Source organism: Limanda limanda, chromosome 16 (genome assembly GCF_963576545.1).
Source record: "Limanda limanda chromosome 16, fLimLim1.1, whole genome shotgun sequence".
NCBI lineage: Eukaryota > Metazoa > Chordata > Actinopteri > Pleuronectiformes > Pleuronectidae > Limanda > Limanda limanda.
The window spans coordinates 7,051,886-7,070,312 of NC_083651.1; the positions used below are offsets into that span (position 1 = coordinate 7,051,886).

The 18,427-nt window shown below is 41.7% G+C and overlaps 2 protein-coding genes across 2 annotated transcripts in view; one reads left to right on the top strand and one right to left on the bottom strand.

The window, feature by feature from the left end:
* adarb1b (adenosine deaminase RNA specific B1b) overlaps positions 1-1,191 on the top strand; it is a 113,616-nt gene extending 112,425 nt beyond the window's left edge. The window contains exon 12 of the mRNA XM_061089188.1: positions 333-1,191. Within this exon, the coding sequence (XP_060945171.1) occupies positions 333-509 (177 nt within the window). The 3' untranslated portion in view covers positions 510-1,191. The remainder of the gene's footprint in view (positions 1-332) is intronic.
* Positions 1,192-12,522: 11,331 nt separating this feature from the next.
* Positions 12,523-16,325, bottom strand: agr1 (anterior gradient 1). Its single transcript, XM_061089290.1, has 7 exons — positions 16,220-16,325; positions 16,064-16,127; positions 15,164-15,216; positions 14,493-14,569; positions 14,225-14,288; positions 13,557-13,640; positions 12,523-12,572 (listed from the first exon to the last, which is right to left on the bottom strand). The coding sequence occupies exons 1-7, from the start codon at positions 16,317-16,319 to the stop codon at positions 12,523-12,525; spliced, it is 492 nt and encodes a 163-aa protein (XP_060945273.1). The 5' UTR covers positions 16,320-16,325.
* Positions 16,326-18,427: the final 2,102 nt, after the last annotated feature.

Consider the following 18,427-nt stretch of genomic DNA (forward strand, 5'->3'; position numbering starts at 1 on the left):
GAGAAGCTGCTTTTCAGGAGATGCTCTGAGCTGCAGAATCTCCTCAGAAGAACTTTTAGTGATAGAAGCCGACGCTGGTGACGATGTGATGTAAACAAAGACATGTGATCTCCACAGTGGAATTAAGACGTTTCACCCTGAGTGGAGAATCTCCTGCTGCATTGATCACGTGTGAAGGACGACCTCCGGAGAAAGTCTGTGGACGTCCTCTGGAGTTCATGTCTGAAAACCTCTAGAGAGAGAGAGAGAGGCCGCTGCTATGACCTGTGTACGACCTGTGTAATATTTTATTCATGACATCTCCTCCTCTCTGTCTCTGCCCCCCCCCACAGCTGTCCTCCATGCTGCGGATCAAGGTGCTGAAGCCCGGCTCGTACCACGAGGCCAAGCTGGCGGCGACCGAGTATCACTCTGCCAAGCAGGCGCTCATCAAGGCCTTCCACAAGGCCGGCCTGGGGGCCTGGGTCAAGAAGCCCATCGAGCAAGACCAGTTCACCCTCTGCTCCTGAGGGAGTCCAGGGACCAAGGGATTCCTCACACCCCGTCCCCAGATCTCTGCCCCCCCACCCTGACCCAGGCCAGCCCACACAGACTCCTCCCCTCCGTCCCACGTGTCGGCGCTCGTGCACTTTGTACCTGTGGAAATCGACGGGCGTAGTTTCACGAGTCATCCATAGCTCCTCATCTCTCATTCCTCCGAGGACTCGAGCCTCCACCTCCTTTTTATTTGTACGATTTTTTAACCGATGGTGTTTTTTGCATCTGCTCATTTTATGTTTTTAAAACTGGAAATCATGGTTTTTACTCCGCTCAGTCGTTTTTTTTTATGTTTCCCTCAGAAGTCGTGTGTTTTACAAGTTGAAAAATTATAAAGTCCAATGTCTATTTTCTTGATCAGTGATTGTAGCCAGCTTAGGGTGAAGTGTAGCCTAGAGACAACGGGTCTGTGTCGAGTCAAACCAACGTTTATGGACCTAAAACTAAATAAATCGCTCTATGTGTGTATACTTGCTCAAATTAACTACCTTTAATTTAAAGATGCGTAAAATCTTCAGGATGTAAATCTAGTGCTGAGAAGAAAGAGAAGTTAAAACTAGTTAAACAGAACATTTAATAATGTGTGTTATTCGGGTCCGTTGCTTAGAGACCACATGTTGTCGGCCCCTGTATTAAAGACACTGATGTTGAAAAGCTGTTTGACTCACTGACTGGAAGAGGAAGCTCAGCGCAGGGCGACGCATGATGATGACTCCTCTCTTCATTCATCCATCCCTTCCATTCATAACTTATTTGATCTCATCTCTCATTTCCTTCTTGAACCCTCTCTCCTGGGTCTCGGGACCAGCTTCGGGAGGTGCTGCACGTTGTATTTGACTTTTCTTTTTGTTGTTTTTATTCTTGATCCAAGCCATGGCTTTGCATGGGAACTGAACTGGGAGCAGAACACACGCGGTGGAGGCGCCGCTGCGTGCGTCCATCAGTCAATGATTCTTTTTTTTTTTTTTTTTTTGGAATGAATGCCAGCATCTTCCTCCACAGGCAGCTTTGAATCTTTGTCTCTGTTTTCTAGATTTTCGTGTGTTTCTTTTCCGGGGGGGGGGAACAGGGATTGTGTTGTTGTTGTTGTTGTTGTTGTTTTTTCTTAAGACTGGGGCATTTGAGGACAGGAGATATTACTGCAGTAGAGATAGTGATAGACTAAACAGACCTCTCATCTTGTAAGGACTTTGTGGAAGGGACCCCCGGTGGCTGTCAGCTGAACTGCAGGCGGCCTGGTCCCCTGTATGTTACATTCACATGAGGCCAGTCTGTAGTGATGCAAACACACTGTAAGCCCTTCAGTGGAGCCCCCCCCCCCCTGTTGCCTAAACAACCAAACGTCTCGCGGTGTGATGTCATCTCCGTCCTCCTTCTCTTCTTCTCTTCTTCTATTCTTCTCTTCTTCTCTTCTTCTCCTCTTCTCCACTAACACCTTGGTTTTGAGCAGAGACCCTTTTGTGATTTTTGACGCCTGCACGAGTGCACAGAGCTCCAAGTAGTGATTCCTATTCCGACCTGTAGGGAAGTGTGTGTGTCTGTCTGTGTGTGTGTGTGTGTGTGTGTGTGTGTGTGTGTGTGCAGACTCTCTACGTGTGTGTGCTCAGGCGTACTCTGTGGAATCTTCTCCAAAGATGATGATGTCCGTGTGTGTTTCTCTCCCGGTGTTTTGTGCACGTTCTCTTTCTTCTTCGGGACTCAAACTCTTCTGCTGTTTGTAAATCCACCAAACAAATGTATTTTTTTTAATTTGTACAGAAACAGTGTATTTAAATTCAAAGTGTGAGGGTGGGGGGGGGGTCGGACGGACTGAAATGTCAGGCGTCTCTAGTGCACCTGTTGCCAACGTGTGTGTATATTGTGACCTGCGACCATTATCGCTGCAGTATCGCAGTTGTGTGTATATAAGGAACAACGATGACAAAATCTTCCTCCTGTACAATCGACTCCCCCCCCCACCCCCCCACACTCTTTCTTTTCCCCCCCCTCAACCTGTTTTCTGACGATGCTCCTGTGTACGTGTTAGTGATTCCGTGGGACTCACTGGGCACTAACGCTGCCGGGCTTTCATCCCAAACTGTAGCCACCCATGTTTGAAGAAAAACACAAAAAACTACAAAAAAAAAGAAGTATCTCTCTCTCTCTATATATATATGCATTGTAAGGTGCCTCAGCTCAAAGTGGCATCCACCAGCCGGCACGTGTGATGTCATTTCTGAACCTTGTTCTCTCACCTCCTGTGTATTTGGTGGTGGTATGAATCTGTGTTAGAGATAGAAGAAGAAGAAGAAGAAGAGGAAGAGGAAGATGAGGAGGAAGAAAAGGGGGATTCTGACGTGATTGACTTGAAGAAAAAACAAAAACCCTGAGCGCAGCGGGACCCCCGGGGACCCCCCCGACAAACAGACCCAGACCAAAGTCACAAGCAATACTCCTGATGTCTCCCGTCCCGTCAGCCCATCGCACACAGGAGTCTGAGCTCAGCCCCCCCCCCCAGTCCCCCCCCACAGTCTCTGTCTCCTGTTCTATTCTTCTCCACAAAGCTGTCTGAGGTATTTTTATACATATATACGTATATATGTACATTTCCCCCCCCCCCGAAAGAACTGCCTGCTTCCAAGTTTTCTCTTTTTACTTTTGACTGCACTAAAGATGTCAACTGATGATGTCATGATGAAAAAAACCGTCCCCCTTTCCGGATCGGATGGCAACTATCACAGCAAGAACTGAACTGCTTATGCTTAACCACCCCCCCCCCCACCTTTGTGACCCCTCGCTGACCAGTGACCCCCCCGCCCTCCTCCTCCCCGGACCCCGGCAGCCGTCGTCTGCTGGGGGGCTCTTTATTACTTTTGTTGGTTTTTCATTTTTGTGGTGACTCCAGAGACGCTCGGGCAGCGTTTAGAGAGCCCCCCCACCCCCCCTCCAGTTGTCCGATGTGTGAAAAACTCGACACCAACGAAAAAACCACAACCTTGCATGTAACTACCAACACTGAAGCTGCACCTAGCATGATGACAAACTTTTAAAGGACTCGTGTAGAAAAAAAAAAAAGATTAAAACAGCTAAAGATAGATATATAAAATGAACAAAAAAGAATAAAAGAGTTCTTAGTTTACTTTTGCACGTGGCTGGGATTCTTTCTTATCAAGGTTTGAATGTTTCTGTCTTTGTGTTTGTGTGATGTTTCCACGTTCAGTATTTATAAATGTGTGTGCACTAAATTAAGAACGTACAGTAGCTCTACTCATTTTTGATTAGAAGATTTTTATTCTTACTTCAATATGATGGTAAAAGCAAATGAGGAGCATCATCATCAGAATGCTTTTATTTGCATTACCATAAGAACCATAGCTTTGATGACCAGGAAGACTATTCATATATTTACTGAAGTACTAATAAAATAATATGGAAACATCTGGTTACAACTGAAGGACCTGCGATTTAAATTATTAGGGCTGGGCAAGTTAACTCGTTTTAATCGAGTTAACTCAAGTGATGAGTTAACTCGATTGTTTATCCGCCAATTATTTTCTTTTTTCCTGTTCTGCAGCAGTCAGCAACAGACTTTCACAAAATAAAAGCCTGACTTTCACAATAAAACAATAAATAATCAAACCTGAGTTAATGCGAGATAAAATAATTAATCGAGTTAACTCATCACTTGAGTTAACTCGATTAAAACGAGTTAACTTGCCCAGCCCTATAAATTATACTCCAGCAGAAGTGCACATGTCGTACTATAACATCAAACTACATGTCCTAGTTCTACCTCTGCTAATAATGGATAGGATTCATAATAATGTCTTTATATCTACAGCTCTTCTGAAAACAAAGTGCATTATAAATTTTAAAAAATACGCAAGTAAACAAAAATATAGAACAACATAAATAAAACAGTCATAAGAGAATAAATAAAAGTAAACGGTTTATTGCATAGTCTGATGAAATGTGTGGATTTAACTGGTTCTGCTCTGGATTGAATCAAATCAATCAAGTCCAATAAGAATCATAACTCTGGAGAAACTCAAGAAGGACAGTTCAGCACTGGATGTCCTTCTCAACGGAATGGACCCAAAGGGAAACACACCTGGGCTCAGTGTGGGAGGTACGTGAAGAAGAAGGTTGCACCCCCAACTGTTCATACGACACATAACTAAAAGTCTCCAGTATAAAATCAACAATGTCCTCTGGGGACTGTTCAGCCACTGTTCTCCATCCAGAAAATTAGTCCAACTGCAGAGATGTCAAACGGAGCCGGAGACGACTTTCTGCATCTTCCTCCCTCAACTGGATATTATCATCGTCTTCAGAGACACGTGCATCTTATGAGTAAAACATTTGGTTGTTAATCAATCATACGAGTGATCATCCTGAAATAGATATTTATATATATATATATATATATTGATACATTTGTAGTAGTTTTCATATTCCAGGTTCAGTAGAGAGTCGCTTGTTTTGTTTGCTGAGAGGAAAAAATTCCTGCCGACACAAACAGCAAAAGTGTCAATCAGACTCAAGGTGAAGCTGGATTAGTCCGACAGGTCGTCTCATGCATTTTACTGCCGCTTTTAATCTGGAGCTCACACGGGAGGGAAGTCAGGTCATCAACTTTTCTCTGTGTGTGTTTGTGTTGTGGTTGTGTGTACAGTAAGTTGTGTTGGTTTCCACACTTCACTTTTGAAGTTTGGTCAAGAAGGAGAAACTTCACAGACATAAAGATCTTCTAATTGTGTAATAATAATCTGAGAGAACATTTGTTCAGATAAACAAGGCTTCATGTTTTAATCATGTTAACTCAGCCAACGATCACAGCCAAGCATCCAGCCCCCCCCCCCCCCCCCCCCCACTGTGCACTAACCTTCAAGAGATCCTCACTCAGTCCCGACTTCTGAGACACGTCTGCAACAGAAGCTTCCGGTCAACAGGGAATTCTTTGTCAAACGTCGGGAACTATGTGTGTGTCTCTGTGTGTGTGTGTGTGTGTCTGTGTGTGTTTAGCATCCCAGCAGATTCTGCACATCAGATCAATAATAAATCACACATCACTCGTTGCTTTAAACACTGGCGCTCAGAGCTGCTCTCACATGATGAAAGCTCACGAAGAAGCTCATTGGAAGTGTGTTGACGGAGACGTGTGAGGAACTCTGTGCTCGTCTATAATTCATCAGGCAGCTGCTGAGCTTCAACAGCCCGGCTGATGTGTACATATATAATCACATATATAATCACATCTATAAGAACACCAGCGCCCGCAGTTCAGACCTGAAATCACTCTCAACCACTTCAGCCACATGCACACGTCAGAGATGCTTTGTGTAAAGTGTCAGATATTTCAGCAGCTCGAGCTTTCTGTCTGGTTGTTCCTGCAGAGCGGCGGCTGAATTATTCTTCAAATACAATAAAACAGCAGAAATAAAACGTCTGCGAGTGAATCATCTGTTATTTTACCCTGATCTGATTGACAGAGGGTGAATTACAGGTACGTCAAGCTGTGTTTCCAACAGTTTCCTACATGTCTGCTTCAGTTTCTGAAGTTGTGTTGTGCAGCTTTCACCTGGAGTCCAGCTCTGTGATGTTCTGTTCTCCTGTGTCGATGCTCTGGAGATTCTTCAGATTCCTTTTTCTACGATACACTATCACTGCTGCTTCTCCAACGATGTCTCGTGCCAACATCATTATGACCAGTGGTGGGAAGTAACCAAGTAGAAATACTTTGTTACTGTACTTAAGTAGATTTTTCACATATCTGTACTTTACTGGAGTATTTATTTTCCAGACGACTTTTTACTTTTACTTGTTACATTTGAACAAAAATATGTGTACTTTCTACTTCTTACATTCTCAAACTGGCTCGTTACTTGAGCAGCGGAGGTTGGTTCTCTCTCTCTCTCTCTCTCTCTCTCTCTCTCTCTCTCTCTCTCTCTCTCTCTCTCTCTCTCTCTCTCTCATCTAGGGTTCAAAATTTGTAAAATTATACATTACATACATTATATTCCTATTGTTGTTATAATTTTTCAGTCAGTTGAGATAAATCTTGAGGAGAAACATTTTGGATTGTTTTGTGTCTGTTTAGGACTACTATAAAAAGCATTGTACTTTTACTTTTGATACTTAAGTACATTTCAACACCAGATACTTTTGATACTTAAGTTCTTTAAATATGAGCTACTTTAAGACTTTTACTCAAGTCATTTTCTGACGGGGGACTTTCACTTTTACCAAAGTCACTTTCAGGTAAGATATCTGTACTTTTACTCAAGTATGGCTTTCAAGTACTTTATACACCACTGATTATGACGATCAAATAATGTTCTATAAAGTTGTAAAAACCTTTTAGACTTTCTAAACCCTGGTGAGTTCTCCTCTTCCTCTGCCGTGAGGTCACCAACATGTCTGCTATGCTGTGGGATGAGATAAGGATCTGTGATTCAGAACATGTTCAGTCTACAGCTGCTTGTAAACTGATGGCGCCGTCGTTATCATCCAGTGGTATGTATGGAGGTCTGCAGGTAGCCGGATACAAAAATAAACTTCAGCTGCAGTGGACGTTACATTCCCAGATTTCTATCAGTTACATTTTCAAAACGAACGATTCCTCATCCTGCAAAGAGTCGCCCTTTGTGCCATAAAGTTGATTTTATCCAACGGTTTTGATTTTAATCAACTGTCAGCATGTTTTACTTTTAATCTTGGTTTAATTATTGTACTTTTGTATTGCCTTCAAGTTTCCTGCACACAGAGCTCCTGCGTTAAAAGGGTAATAAACTGCTCTTATTGATCCTTCCTGTATAAATAAAGGTTAATTCAATGAGTGGGGTGGAAACAAAACTGGTTCCAATTTGATATCAAGCAATACCAGGGCCACAATTATCAATAAACAGTTCATATATTATTTATATTATTATTATTTGCAATAGTAGTAGCAGCAGTAGTATTAGAAATAGAAGTAGTAGTTGTAGTAGTTGGTAATAGCAGGTAAATACAGGACTTGATATGTTCATTAAGTCTCAGTATCACAAGTATAAATCCTTTAGTAACAATCATTCCATTCCTGTGAAGTGCTTCATGACGGGTGAGAAAACTGTTTGATAAACATATTAAATTAATTTGTGAGTATTTACATTATTAATACATCTCATTCGAGTATGGAAATATTATAGATTATAGAAAACCACAGCTTCACTGTAAACAACTCTGTGATGAGTTACACAGCAGCATCCAGGGCTCTGTGTATGAACTGGAGCTGGGACAGGACCACCTACAGTAGAAGATGGCGGCAGCACTGCCCGGCCCCCCCCCCCCTGCAGTGCGAGTGTGACAGCGAGGGCAGCGGCTCGTGCCCCTGAGAGAAATGACAAATCATTAGCTCTGGTCCGGAGGTAAATGGGAGCCGCACTCTTTCAAGGCCCACATTTCCATTTCAATTTTCTGCTCAGCAGAGTTGATGTATGTGGCGAAATCACACGGCAGGACGGGTCTCCACCTCGGCCCGGTCGAGCCTCCTGCTCCACGCTGGGGAGAGCTCTGTGACCTTGTGTCTCTGTCTCTGTCTCTGTGTCTGTCTGTCCCTTGTTTGTGTGTCTGTCTCTTGTGTGTGTGTCTGTGTGTGTGTGTGAGAGAGAGAGAGTGACAGAGAGAATCATGAAATGGTCTCAAACCCATTGTCACTAAATCCAAGGTAAAGAGACGTAGTGAGGATGATCATTGGAGACGTGATTATAGACAGTATAATTAAATCAATGAGGGGGGGGGGACATGTTGATTCTGAAGAAGATGAACAACATGACCATCAGCTCATTTAATAACTACACAGTAACCAGTGTTCACCTGGAGGAAGAAAGTAAAGAATGTACTATTACACAACCTCAGGATGTACTTATACTTATACTTATGTATCATTTGTACATGGATACAAACCTCTGGTATGTGTGTGTGTGTGTGTGTGTGTGTGTGTGTGTGTGTGTGTGTGTTTGTGTGTGTGTGTGTGTGTGTGTGTGTGTGTATGTGTGTGAGATAATGAGCTGAAGAGGCACAGACCTTATATCCTTTCAGTCAATTCAATATAAAACAATACTGTTCAGCGGATGAAAATATGTTTTACTTCTCTACGTAGGCAGATAAATACCTTTTTATTCAAAAAAAAAAACACGATTTCGAAACTGTTTACATTTTTATATTCACCAGGAAAGTGAAGAGAAGTTTGAGAGATGATTCAAGTGGTGAAAGAAAAACCCAAATGTGGAAGAATAAGATGTACTCGGCCTTTAAACACCGACATTCCCACGGCTCCATTCATATTTCATGCTGTTGCAGTCGCAGTGATTTATTTTCTTATCTTCGACCAATATCTCATCTTCTCCTGTAAGAGCCAATCAGCGGACACCGTCCCCTCTCTGTCTCTTTCTTTTTATCTTAATTAAATGTCTCTGTATGAACACATTGGATTTGTCCCTTCACTTATCGGCAGTGACTGACTCAGACCAACAGAACTGGACTTTAATCTTCTATTGACTGAGTTTTTTAAAAAACAGCTAACAAGATGACACTCCACTGCGGAAATTAATTGACTCAACAATCCCCGGTCGGCTGGTAATTGCCGACTCGTCTCTTTGGAGCCGTGGTCGTAGGGATACGTTGTAAATCGACTTTGAGGTAATGCTAAGTGTCGCTGTGTGTGTCTGTGTCTATGTGTGTGAGAGAGAGAGGAGTGTGTGTAGGCTACGTGTTGAGAAGACAGTGTCAAGAGGAGACGCTGATTGAGCTTATCTGTGAGCTCAGGCCTTCCTTTGTCGGGGGGGGGGGCTCCTTTCTGACGACGCCTCTTTGAACCTGACAGAATAATTAAAAAAGGAAAAGGAAGGAAAAGCTGACATTTGCGTTTTGACCTTTTCGATTTGCGTGGCCAAAATTGCTCTCACTTTCCTCCACAGCACATTATAATATAATCCTGTGTGTGTGTGTGTGTGTGTGTGTGTGTGTGTGTGTGTGTGTGTGTGTGTGTGTGTGTGTGTGTGTGTGTGTGTGTGTGTGTGTGTGTGTGTGTGTGTGTGTGTCAAACTGTGCCTTTAAGAGTGCGCATGCGTACGTGCACATGATGGTTCTATATGCAAACAGGCGGTGTGTGTTTATGAGTGCGTGGCAGAGAATGAAGAATAGATTTATGGCACATTACCGGGCCGTCTCTTCATTAAGGAGCTGCTTCCCAGCCAGCAGCCTCTATTTGAATAGCTAAATTGTCCGAGCAGTGTGCAAACGACGACTAATAGCTGAGTGTCCTTGTCACAGACGGCCCTGCGGCCAAAGTCAAAGTGTATGTGTGTGTGTGTGTGTGTTGGCTATAGGATTGCAAAGGGGTGGAAAGTTTCCGGTAAATTTCCGGAAACTTTCCACGGGAATATGAAGCTCTGGAATTTTGGGAATTTTGAAAAAAAAAAAAAAAAACTATGCAAATTAAACGCTGAGCAATAAAAACATCATTCAAAACTCTATTTTAAAGATGTATGGAATGCAGCTCACGCTGCACGTTGAGTTTCAACCCTCCACTGTGCATTCTTCCATCCCATGCACAGATAACTCCCAGCATCCTTCACTCTACAGCAGGGCTACTGAGGCCTGCTGTAGTGTGCAGGACTAGTCAGGTAAGTTTCAATGATATTACTGGGGAAAATATATTAGCATGCTGATTAAGGATTGTTCATCTGTTCATCTAGCCTATTTCCATACATTTATCCATCAATTGTAAAATATGAGTACAGACGATTCCAATTGTTTGGCTAACTATTTATATCTCTAGCATTGCATTAGTGTTTTTTTACAAACTTTTTTCTCATCTTATTCTATAGAGCAATGCCACGTGCACTATCTCATGTGTGGAGACATTTCACTCCATCCAATGTAGAAGGAAAGGCTGTGTACATTTGCAAATACTGTGCAAAGACCTATGTTAAGAACGACACGACAATGCAGAAGCATATAGTCAAGTGCCCAAAGTTTCCTCAGGGCTCAAATCAGCCTATGAAACAACAAAATGTTTATATTTATGTCTGTGTATGACAAGGTAAATACAGTTAGTATAAATTACCCACAACATTTCCAGTTCATTCCTGTTAATTCCCGTATATTCCTGTTAATTCCCGTTAATTCCCATTAATTCCCACGGAAAGTTTGCAACTTTTAATATTCCCGGAATTTTGCAACCCTAGTTGGCTATACTGCCACCAGTGACATTACTGCAAAACTTCTCCTGGTTTGTTTACATGTTTTTCATGTTTTTCCCCCAATTTTTCCTCCCATATTAAATCACTTGTAATCTTTTTTGTTGTTGTTGTGTAATCCTGTGCATACTCTATATTCACAAAGACTCCATGACAGTGTTTTGGAGGCTTGAAATGTTTTTGGAAAGTATTTTGGAGGCAGACTTTTCTGAAGCAGCACCACAGGGAGACATGCGGCGTATTGTCAGGCCCGGGATTTAGGAAATTCTGAGTCGAAAGCACATTTGTTATAAACCCTGGAGTATAAGCCTATGAAACACATTTCTCGAGGAAAGAGAAGGGTGGGTGTGTGTGTGTGTGTGTGGGAGAGGGGGTGGGTGTAAGTGGGGATGGGTGGTAGTTGGTTAATCTCAAGGGCTCCTAAGGAATCGTATTGGGTCCAACTGAAAGACAGATAACTGAGAGAAAGCATGAAGACAATGTATGAAAGGAGGAAAATGCAACAGAGGAATGAATAATTTAGTCACTTCACAAAGATCAGTTTCTTCAGTAGTAGGAAAAATAATATTGAGGAATGAAAACTTGCTGACCCATTTAAAATTGGTTCTGTTTTTCCAAGTTTCTCCCAGTTCAAAGAAATGCAAAGTGAGTGTGTTTCCAGGATGCATCGTATTATTAGTGATAATTAGTTGTGAGAAATAAACAGGACTTGCCCTGATTGATGTCTTTACCTTTCCACGTGTTTGTCTTCCAGGAGGTGAGTGGAGCCTCAACAATTAAAAACAAGCTCATTAATCCTGGACGTGACAGCAGAAACAACTGCATTTGAGCTATTTGTGGAATCTGCAGCTCGGTTCCATTCTGTCCATTCTGTGTTTTCTGGAGGAGGAGCGATAAAGAGAAAACAGAGAAGCTGCAGAATTAAAAGTCCAATGCTACAATATGACGTCTGTCAATCTTCAGGAGGAAACACTCAGCAGCAGATTGATGATCACCCAGTAAAATGATGTTGTACCGAGGTTACAGTGCAGATTGAATATAGGAATGTCATTATATATTAAACCTGTGCAATGAATGTGATTAACCTACATGTTAGTTTTTAATAGGATTTCAGTAAAAAAAAGTCAGATTGAATAAGACTTTGAATATCTGTGCTACACTGCCATCTAGTGGCAAAGACATCCTAATTTCTGTCAGACAATAATCATTTTAAATTTCCAGTAACAATCCAATGGGATTAAATGATGTCCCTGTTGTTATCACATGGTGGGAAGAAAACATCATCATCATCCCTACACAGCATTTCTAATGAAGTAAATTGAATGCTGCACCAAAAACATAAAAATATATTCTGCCATTGAACCGGTTCGTCATGTTCTTATGTCCCAGCCTTTAAATGTAATGGAGAATGTTGTTTCATTGATTGAAAACTTGAAAATCTGTTTTCAAACTATTCTTTCAAAAGCTTTGAGACAATAGAGTAATAAAAACCAGCGTCTTAATGTGTTACAGGTGAAGCATCTTAATTCTTAAAAAGACTAAATAAGATGTTTGCTTTTCTTGTTGTTGTGCCACCCTCAATACCCACACAATTCTCTTGGTACAATTACTAAAGTGTAAATAAAAAGGATGCATCACTCGGTGATTGTTTACTGAGTTTTTATTGAGCTCTGAGCAGCTGGTGAACACTTGACCAGTGAGCATCTCCCAGTTTGACCAGTGAGCAGCTCCCAGTCTGACCGGAGGCTGCAGAGAGGAAGCCGGGCTACAGCTCAGTGTGCAGCAGGACTTTGGCTTTCTTCATGTTTTGGGCCACTGTTGAAAAAGAGAGAACAAATAAGAATAAAGGCCACGGCTGTCTTTCTTTAATGGAATGACTTATAAGTAAAGGCTACACAAGCTGTTGTTTTCACTCCGGGCGCTCACATCATTTTTCTGACGTCTGCTGCACAGAGAATGAAAAGGTTTTGCTTTTGTGATTTTGTGTTGGATCAAACTGAGTAATGGGACCAGTCCTACAGACATATGCTGGAAGCAGAGCTGCAGTTATTCTTAGGCACTGAGGACGAAGGCGTACATGCACCTACATGACTCAAAATGTTACATATGAGATTAATGCTTCATTTATTTAATCTATGTTCCTAGAGCTTTGTTGATGAATGTTGCTTTAATTCCTGTCTGTTTGTGTGAAAGATTTAACAGATTTAAAAGATCACCTCAAATATTTCTGTGATTCTGATCGGATCACTTTCAGTTTCTTTATCAATGAGAGTTGTTTAGATGTTTAGAGGACTAATTGTTATGTGTGTCTACATTTTGATGCAGATACAAGAAAAGAATCTGGTTTTACTGAATTTAAATGTGGTTTCACAAGTGGACGATTGAACCTTGTGCTGCACTGAGAAACTTGTTTCCTGAGATTTTAGGATCTAGTTGATTGAAATATTCTGTGGCCTAAAACCAATCTGCTTCCTCGATTCTGGGTAGAACTTAACTCTTCTCTTAAATTGGACAAATGGATGTGTTGAAAATGCCATTTCAAATATTTTATTTAAGTAGTTAGAGAACTGTAGCTTGAGCTTATCCCACCTGCTGAAACCTAAAGCCTGTTAAAGTCTCTCACATCGTAAATAAAGGCCGCCGTTCTCCTCCTTTCAGAGTCATGATATAAATAAAGGCCTGTACTTTCTGTCACAATACAGTGGAAGTTAGTATCAGCCGGTCGTCACACCGATGACAGGTTAGGATAACTACTTCTCCCCCCCCCCCGCCCAAAAGTGTCATTGGATGCTCACTCACATATTTCCATGTCAGCAGGCTCGTACGTGTAGAGGCGGTTATCGTACTTTCCTACAATGTTTACGCGCACTCTCATGGACGGATCTGCACAAAGACATGTCAAACACACACACACACACACACACACACACACACACACACACACACACACACACACACAAGTTGCGGAGGAGAGCTGTTAATGAGTGTCAGAGCTGTTTTGCTTCAGTTTAGTTGACTGCTCTTGTTTCTGTCTTTAAAAGCATAATGAAATTATTAAACTGACGAACAGGGAGAGGAAACAGTGAGGACATGTTAAAGAAAGAGAAACAGATGGTTACATGGTTATAAGTCCTCCAACACCCTCATTAAGAACCCTGCACATGCCGAGTACGTCAGCAGGTATCAATTTCACCAACATGCTTGAATCCCTATTCTGCTAAAAGAAGAGACAAAACTAACTGTGCCAAAGAAATACTTAAAATCAGTCTTGGACCAAAATCCTGCAAACTTTTGAATATACACTTATTTAGCTTGAGCACAGAGGATACGAGAACAATACCAGACATTTAAAATATACAGAGGATATAGCAGCACTTAAACAAGTCTCATTAAAACTTAAAGGATTATAAGAGGGAGAATAAACTGTAAACTAACTAAAAAGCTTTGTAATAATATAAATATTTTACCGACGAAGAGTATTCTAGGAACATAGTGGCCATCGGGGGACATATTCTCGTCCTGAGTCTCCTCCTGTAAAAAACACATCATATAAACAGCAGGACTACAAAGTGCATATGAAGTATGAAGCGGATAATTATAGACACTATTCTTCTTTGCACATGGTTTTAACCATTAGGTATGTCTGCTATTGTTGGTGTCTCTAGTGTCTCTATCAGCTGTTTACTGTATTCCAGTGTAGAAGATTTGCTCTGTGTGTAACAGATCTTTATTTACCACCAAGTTGACCATGATGAAGTTCTGTTTGGCCATTTTCTGGATGTACTTCTCAGCCACGAACGCCTTCTTCAGTGCTGCCGAGAGAATTCTGTTTAGTTTCATTATGACAACATTTAAAGCAAAGTAAAATAGTCATGATCATATGTTCTAAGGAAACCGTGCCCGGAAGCCAGATTCAAACTGGAGCCTGTGTGCCAGCAGGTACTGTAACCACAGCAGGGAACTGTGCGGTTTCACAGGTTGTGTTCATAAACAAACAGAATATCAGTGTGAGTTCTCTTGTCAGAAGTTGCTTCATATACGTTACATGGTTTAAATTCCTCTGAGTTGTGAACCAAACTCAGACGCTCAAAGAGAGGCTTTTAAAATCTCCTTCTCTTTTATTCACACCCTCCTGATGTCAAACATGAAACCCAGGCTCTCCTCTGTGGGGGGTGGGGGGGGTTGAGGTGTGTTTTCAGATCTTACAGGTGGAGACTTCCACTGAGGAAAACCAGCTGAGTGATTTATGAATAGAAATCGGGACAATTTCAGTTCCCGCTCGGCAGGTAGTGAAGAATGTGTGTGTTGTGTTCCCTGTGCCGACCGGGCCCAGGTGTGGATTAGCCGGCCGAGCCGATTCTATTACATCCAGATTCTGTTAATGAGGCCGAGTCGCTGCAGTGTACCTTCGCTGTACGGGCAGTCCTCTCGGTGATGAATGACCATCAGCGGCTTCTTACTGTGAGAACAAAAACCACAGAGTCACAACGTGCACACATTCCTCAGCACAATGCAACAGTGGGTGTGACAACACAAACCCTGGAGTGAGCAGGACGACGACACAAATAGAAAATTCATTCACTGTACGGGACGGGAAGTGGGTTATATTCCATTAGAGGAGAGTTACAGTTCTGTATGTCAACCTCAGTGTGAACCTGTGAGCCGGCTAATCATCATCATGGATGCATGGGTAGAATAATTATGGTGAAAACACACCCCAGCACATGGAATACATATCAATACTTTGTGGTTTACAACAACATTTACATACAGTTATTAGGGCTGGGCAAGTTAACTCGTTTTAATCGAGTTAACTCAAGTGATGAGTTAACTCGATTGTTTATCCGCCAATTATTTTCTTTTTTCCTGTTCTGCAGCAGTCAGCAACAGACTTTCACAAAATAAAAGCCTGACTTTCACAATAAAACAATAAATAATCAAACCTGAGTTAATGCGAGATAAAATAATTAATCGAGTTAACTCATCACTTGAGTTAATCTGATTGAAACGAGTTAACTTGCCCAGCCCTAACAGTTATACGTAAGAGGCATCTCACAATATGAGTTTTCACTTCAGGCTCAGAAATCTATCAATGAATCATCGGAACTATCTTTAATTAGAGAGCAGTGTTTCCATCTCTTTCTGTGGGGGGGGTGATATTAATTCATATGCATTTCCATCTGTTCGACCAGAGCATCGAAGATCCTGCTAAAGTTAGAAATTAAAGGAGGAGAACGGCAGTTTGTCGTTTACATTCTGCTCTCACACATCAGAGGAACACTCAGGACTGGAGGAGGAAGTCTCACCTGGTGGCCATAACCAACAGGCCCTCTTCATAATCCGTCACCCAGGTAATATTTCTCCCCCATCCTGCAAGAAGGGGGGAAAGAAATTGTGATGTGGTGAATTTTGTGAGGTCATAATTCTTGAGAAGGACTTGAACCAATGAGCGTCGCCCCCACCTCTTGATAGGGACTTGTCTTTCACCACTTTCCTTCTTGTCTGCTCCCCGGCTCCGGCACAGAAGCCGATGAGCAGAGCGACCACGACCAGGCGAAGCATCACTTCCTGTTCTCTGAGATCCCTGCAGGGTGACAGGCGGACAGAGAGATGAGACAGGAGTGGAATTCTGTGACACGTTCATTTTGAGAAGGCGTTTTTTGATTTGTTGTGTTTAACCGCTGCGATCAGCCGCCTGGCTAACGGCACACCTCACTCACCAAACAAGCTCGACAGGGCTCAGATACAAAAGACTGTACAGAGGACAAAGTGGAGAGAGAAGCATTGTCTTCATGTGAAATCTGCTCTATTAATTATTATCAAGGCTTCCACTGGTACTTGAATAAAACATTTTAAACAAGTAGCACTTAAATGGCACTTACTTATAGCACTTTGTAGTTTTGCTTTTTTGAAGAAATTGTAATTTCTTGATTCCTGTTGTTCTGGGTTTGTACCTTCATGGTTGAATGCACTTATTGTAATGGATTGTAATGTACTAATATTGTTGTGAGCTGGAATTCCATGTATGTTAATCATGCGTCTTTTGGGTATGAACGTAAATCAATTTGTATTTTATTAAGAGCAACTGACACAAGAAATCATTGAACCATTAACTTTAAGAAGCAAATCAGTGTCAAAAAGTGATTTTAAAACATTCACCTAAAATCTCTGGAAGCCATAATAACACACAACATGTTCGGTTACAAGTTTTTAACTCAATACAACACACAATATATCGTTTTTTCATACAAAAAGTATTTCATTCCAGTATCTCTGTTTTGCAGATAGAAGATTAGAAGTCTTACCTCGACAGTGAGAAGCAAACAGGCGTCTGCACTTATCCGCGCCCGTGTTTCCTCTTTTGTCAGTTGAACTCACCAAACAGGTCAATCAAAGTGTTCTATAGAAACACACAACGAGTCACTCTCTGACAGACACACACATGCAGTTACACAAACTGCCGGCGATCATCAAACAGCAGATATCAAAATCACAGTTTTCCTCTGTGACACTTAAAATCCACTCAAGCCATTTTCCTCTCGTGAACAACGATCAGACGCCTGTGTGTTTAGAGGGAATGTAAAAAGAATATTTCCTATATTTTTGACTTATCCATCACACACAAAAACATGAACTTTTTGTGTGTTACTTTCTGTGACCTCGACAAATGGATCGCTGATATTCCTCTGAGGAGTTCAAAGGTGCTACAGTTATATCCACTAAAGCTTATGTGAGGATAGAAAACAATGATACAAGTACACATGTTATGCTGATACACTTCTGTTTACATGCCTGAATGTTAATGTTAATGTTAATGTTAATGTTAGGAGCTTAATTTTCCGTGTTGTGGAATAAATATAGTTGTCTCTTCCACAGTAGAATACAGAACAGTTATCTATACAGAACAAAGCCAGCCCGTCTACTGGAAGGGTTAAATTAAATGAAGGGGTTATTTATTTTTCAGGTTTTCTGTTTCCTCCTTCCTGCTGCCTTATAAGGACCCACATGTTCCTCATGGTCGCCCTGTGAGATTGAGGATTATCCCTTGAACAGCTGGATCTCATGTTCATAAATCTTATTGATATTTAACAGTTTTGTCACAATTATCTCTCTCTCTATGTATCCCTCTATCCATCCATTAATCCCTCTCTCTCTCTCTCTCTCTCTCTCTCTCTCTCTCTCTCTCTCTCTCTCTCTCTCAAAAATAAAGCATGTGTATAACATATAAGTAGACTCAAGTGTGACTATCCCTGTATCTATCTCTCTATCCTTCTATCTCTCTGTCTATGTATCCCTCAATCCATCCATCAATCCCTCGCTCTCTCTCTCTCTCTCACTCTCTCTCTCTCTCTCTCTCTCTCTCTCTTCTCTCTATCCATCTATTCCTGTATCTATCTCTCTATCCCTCTATCTATCTCTCACTGTCTATCCTTCTATCCCTCTATCCCTATCTCTCTCTCTCTCTCTTCTCTCTATCCATCTATTCCTGTATCTATCTCTCTATCCCTCTATCTATCTCTCACTCTATCCTTCTATCCCTCTCTCTATATCTATCTGTCCCTCTCTCTCTCTCTCTCTCTCTCTCTCTCTCTCTCTATCCATCTATTCCTGTATCTATCTCTCTATCCCTCTATCTATCTCTCACTCTATCCTTCTATCCCTCTCTCTAT

What these genes read in the sequence shown, in the direction of transcription:
- agr1 (XM_061089290.1), bottom strand. Translation starts at nt 16,319, where the DNA reads ATGCTTCGCCTGGTCGTGGTCGCTCTGCTCATCGGCTTCTGTGCCGGA. An exon ending in GGACTGCCCGTACAGCGAAG is followed by an intron (nt 14,570 to 15,163) that starts GTACACTGCAGC and finishes TTCTCTCGGCAG; the next exon opens with CACTGAAGAAGGCGTTCGTG. An exon ending in GCCTGCTGACATGGAAATAT is followed by an intron (nt 12,573 to 13,556) that starts GTGAGTGAGCAT and finishes CTTTTTCAACAG; the next exon opens with TGGCCCAAAACATGAAGAAA.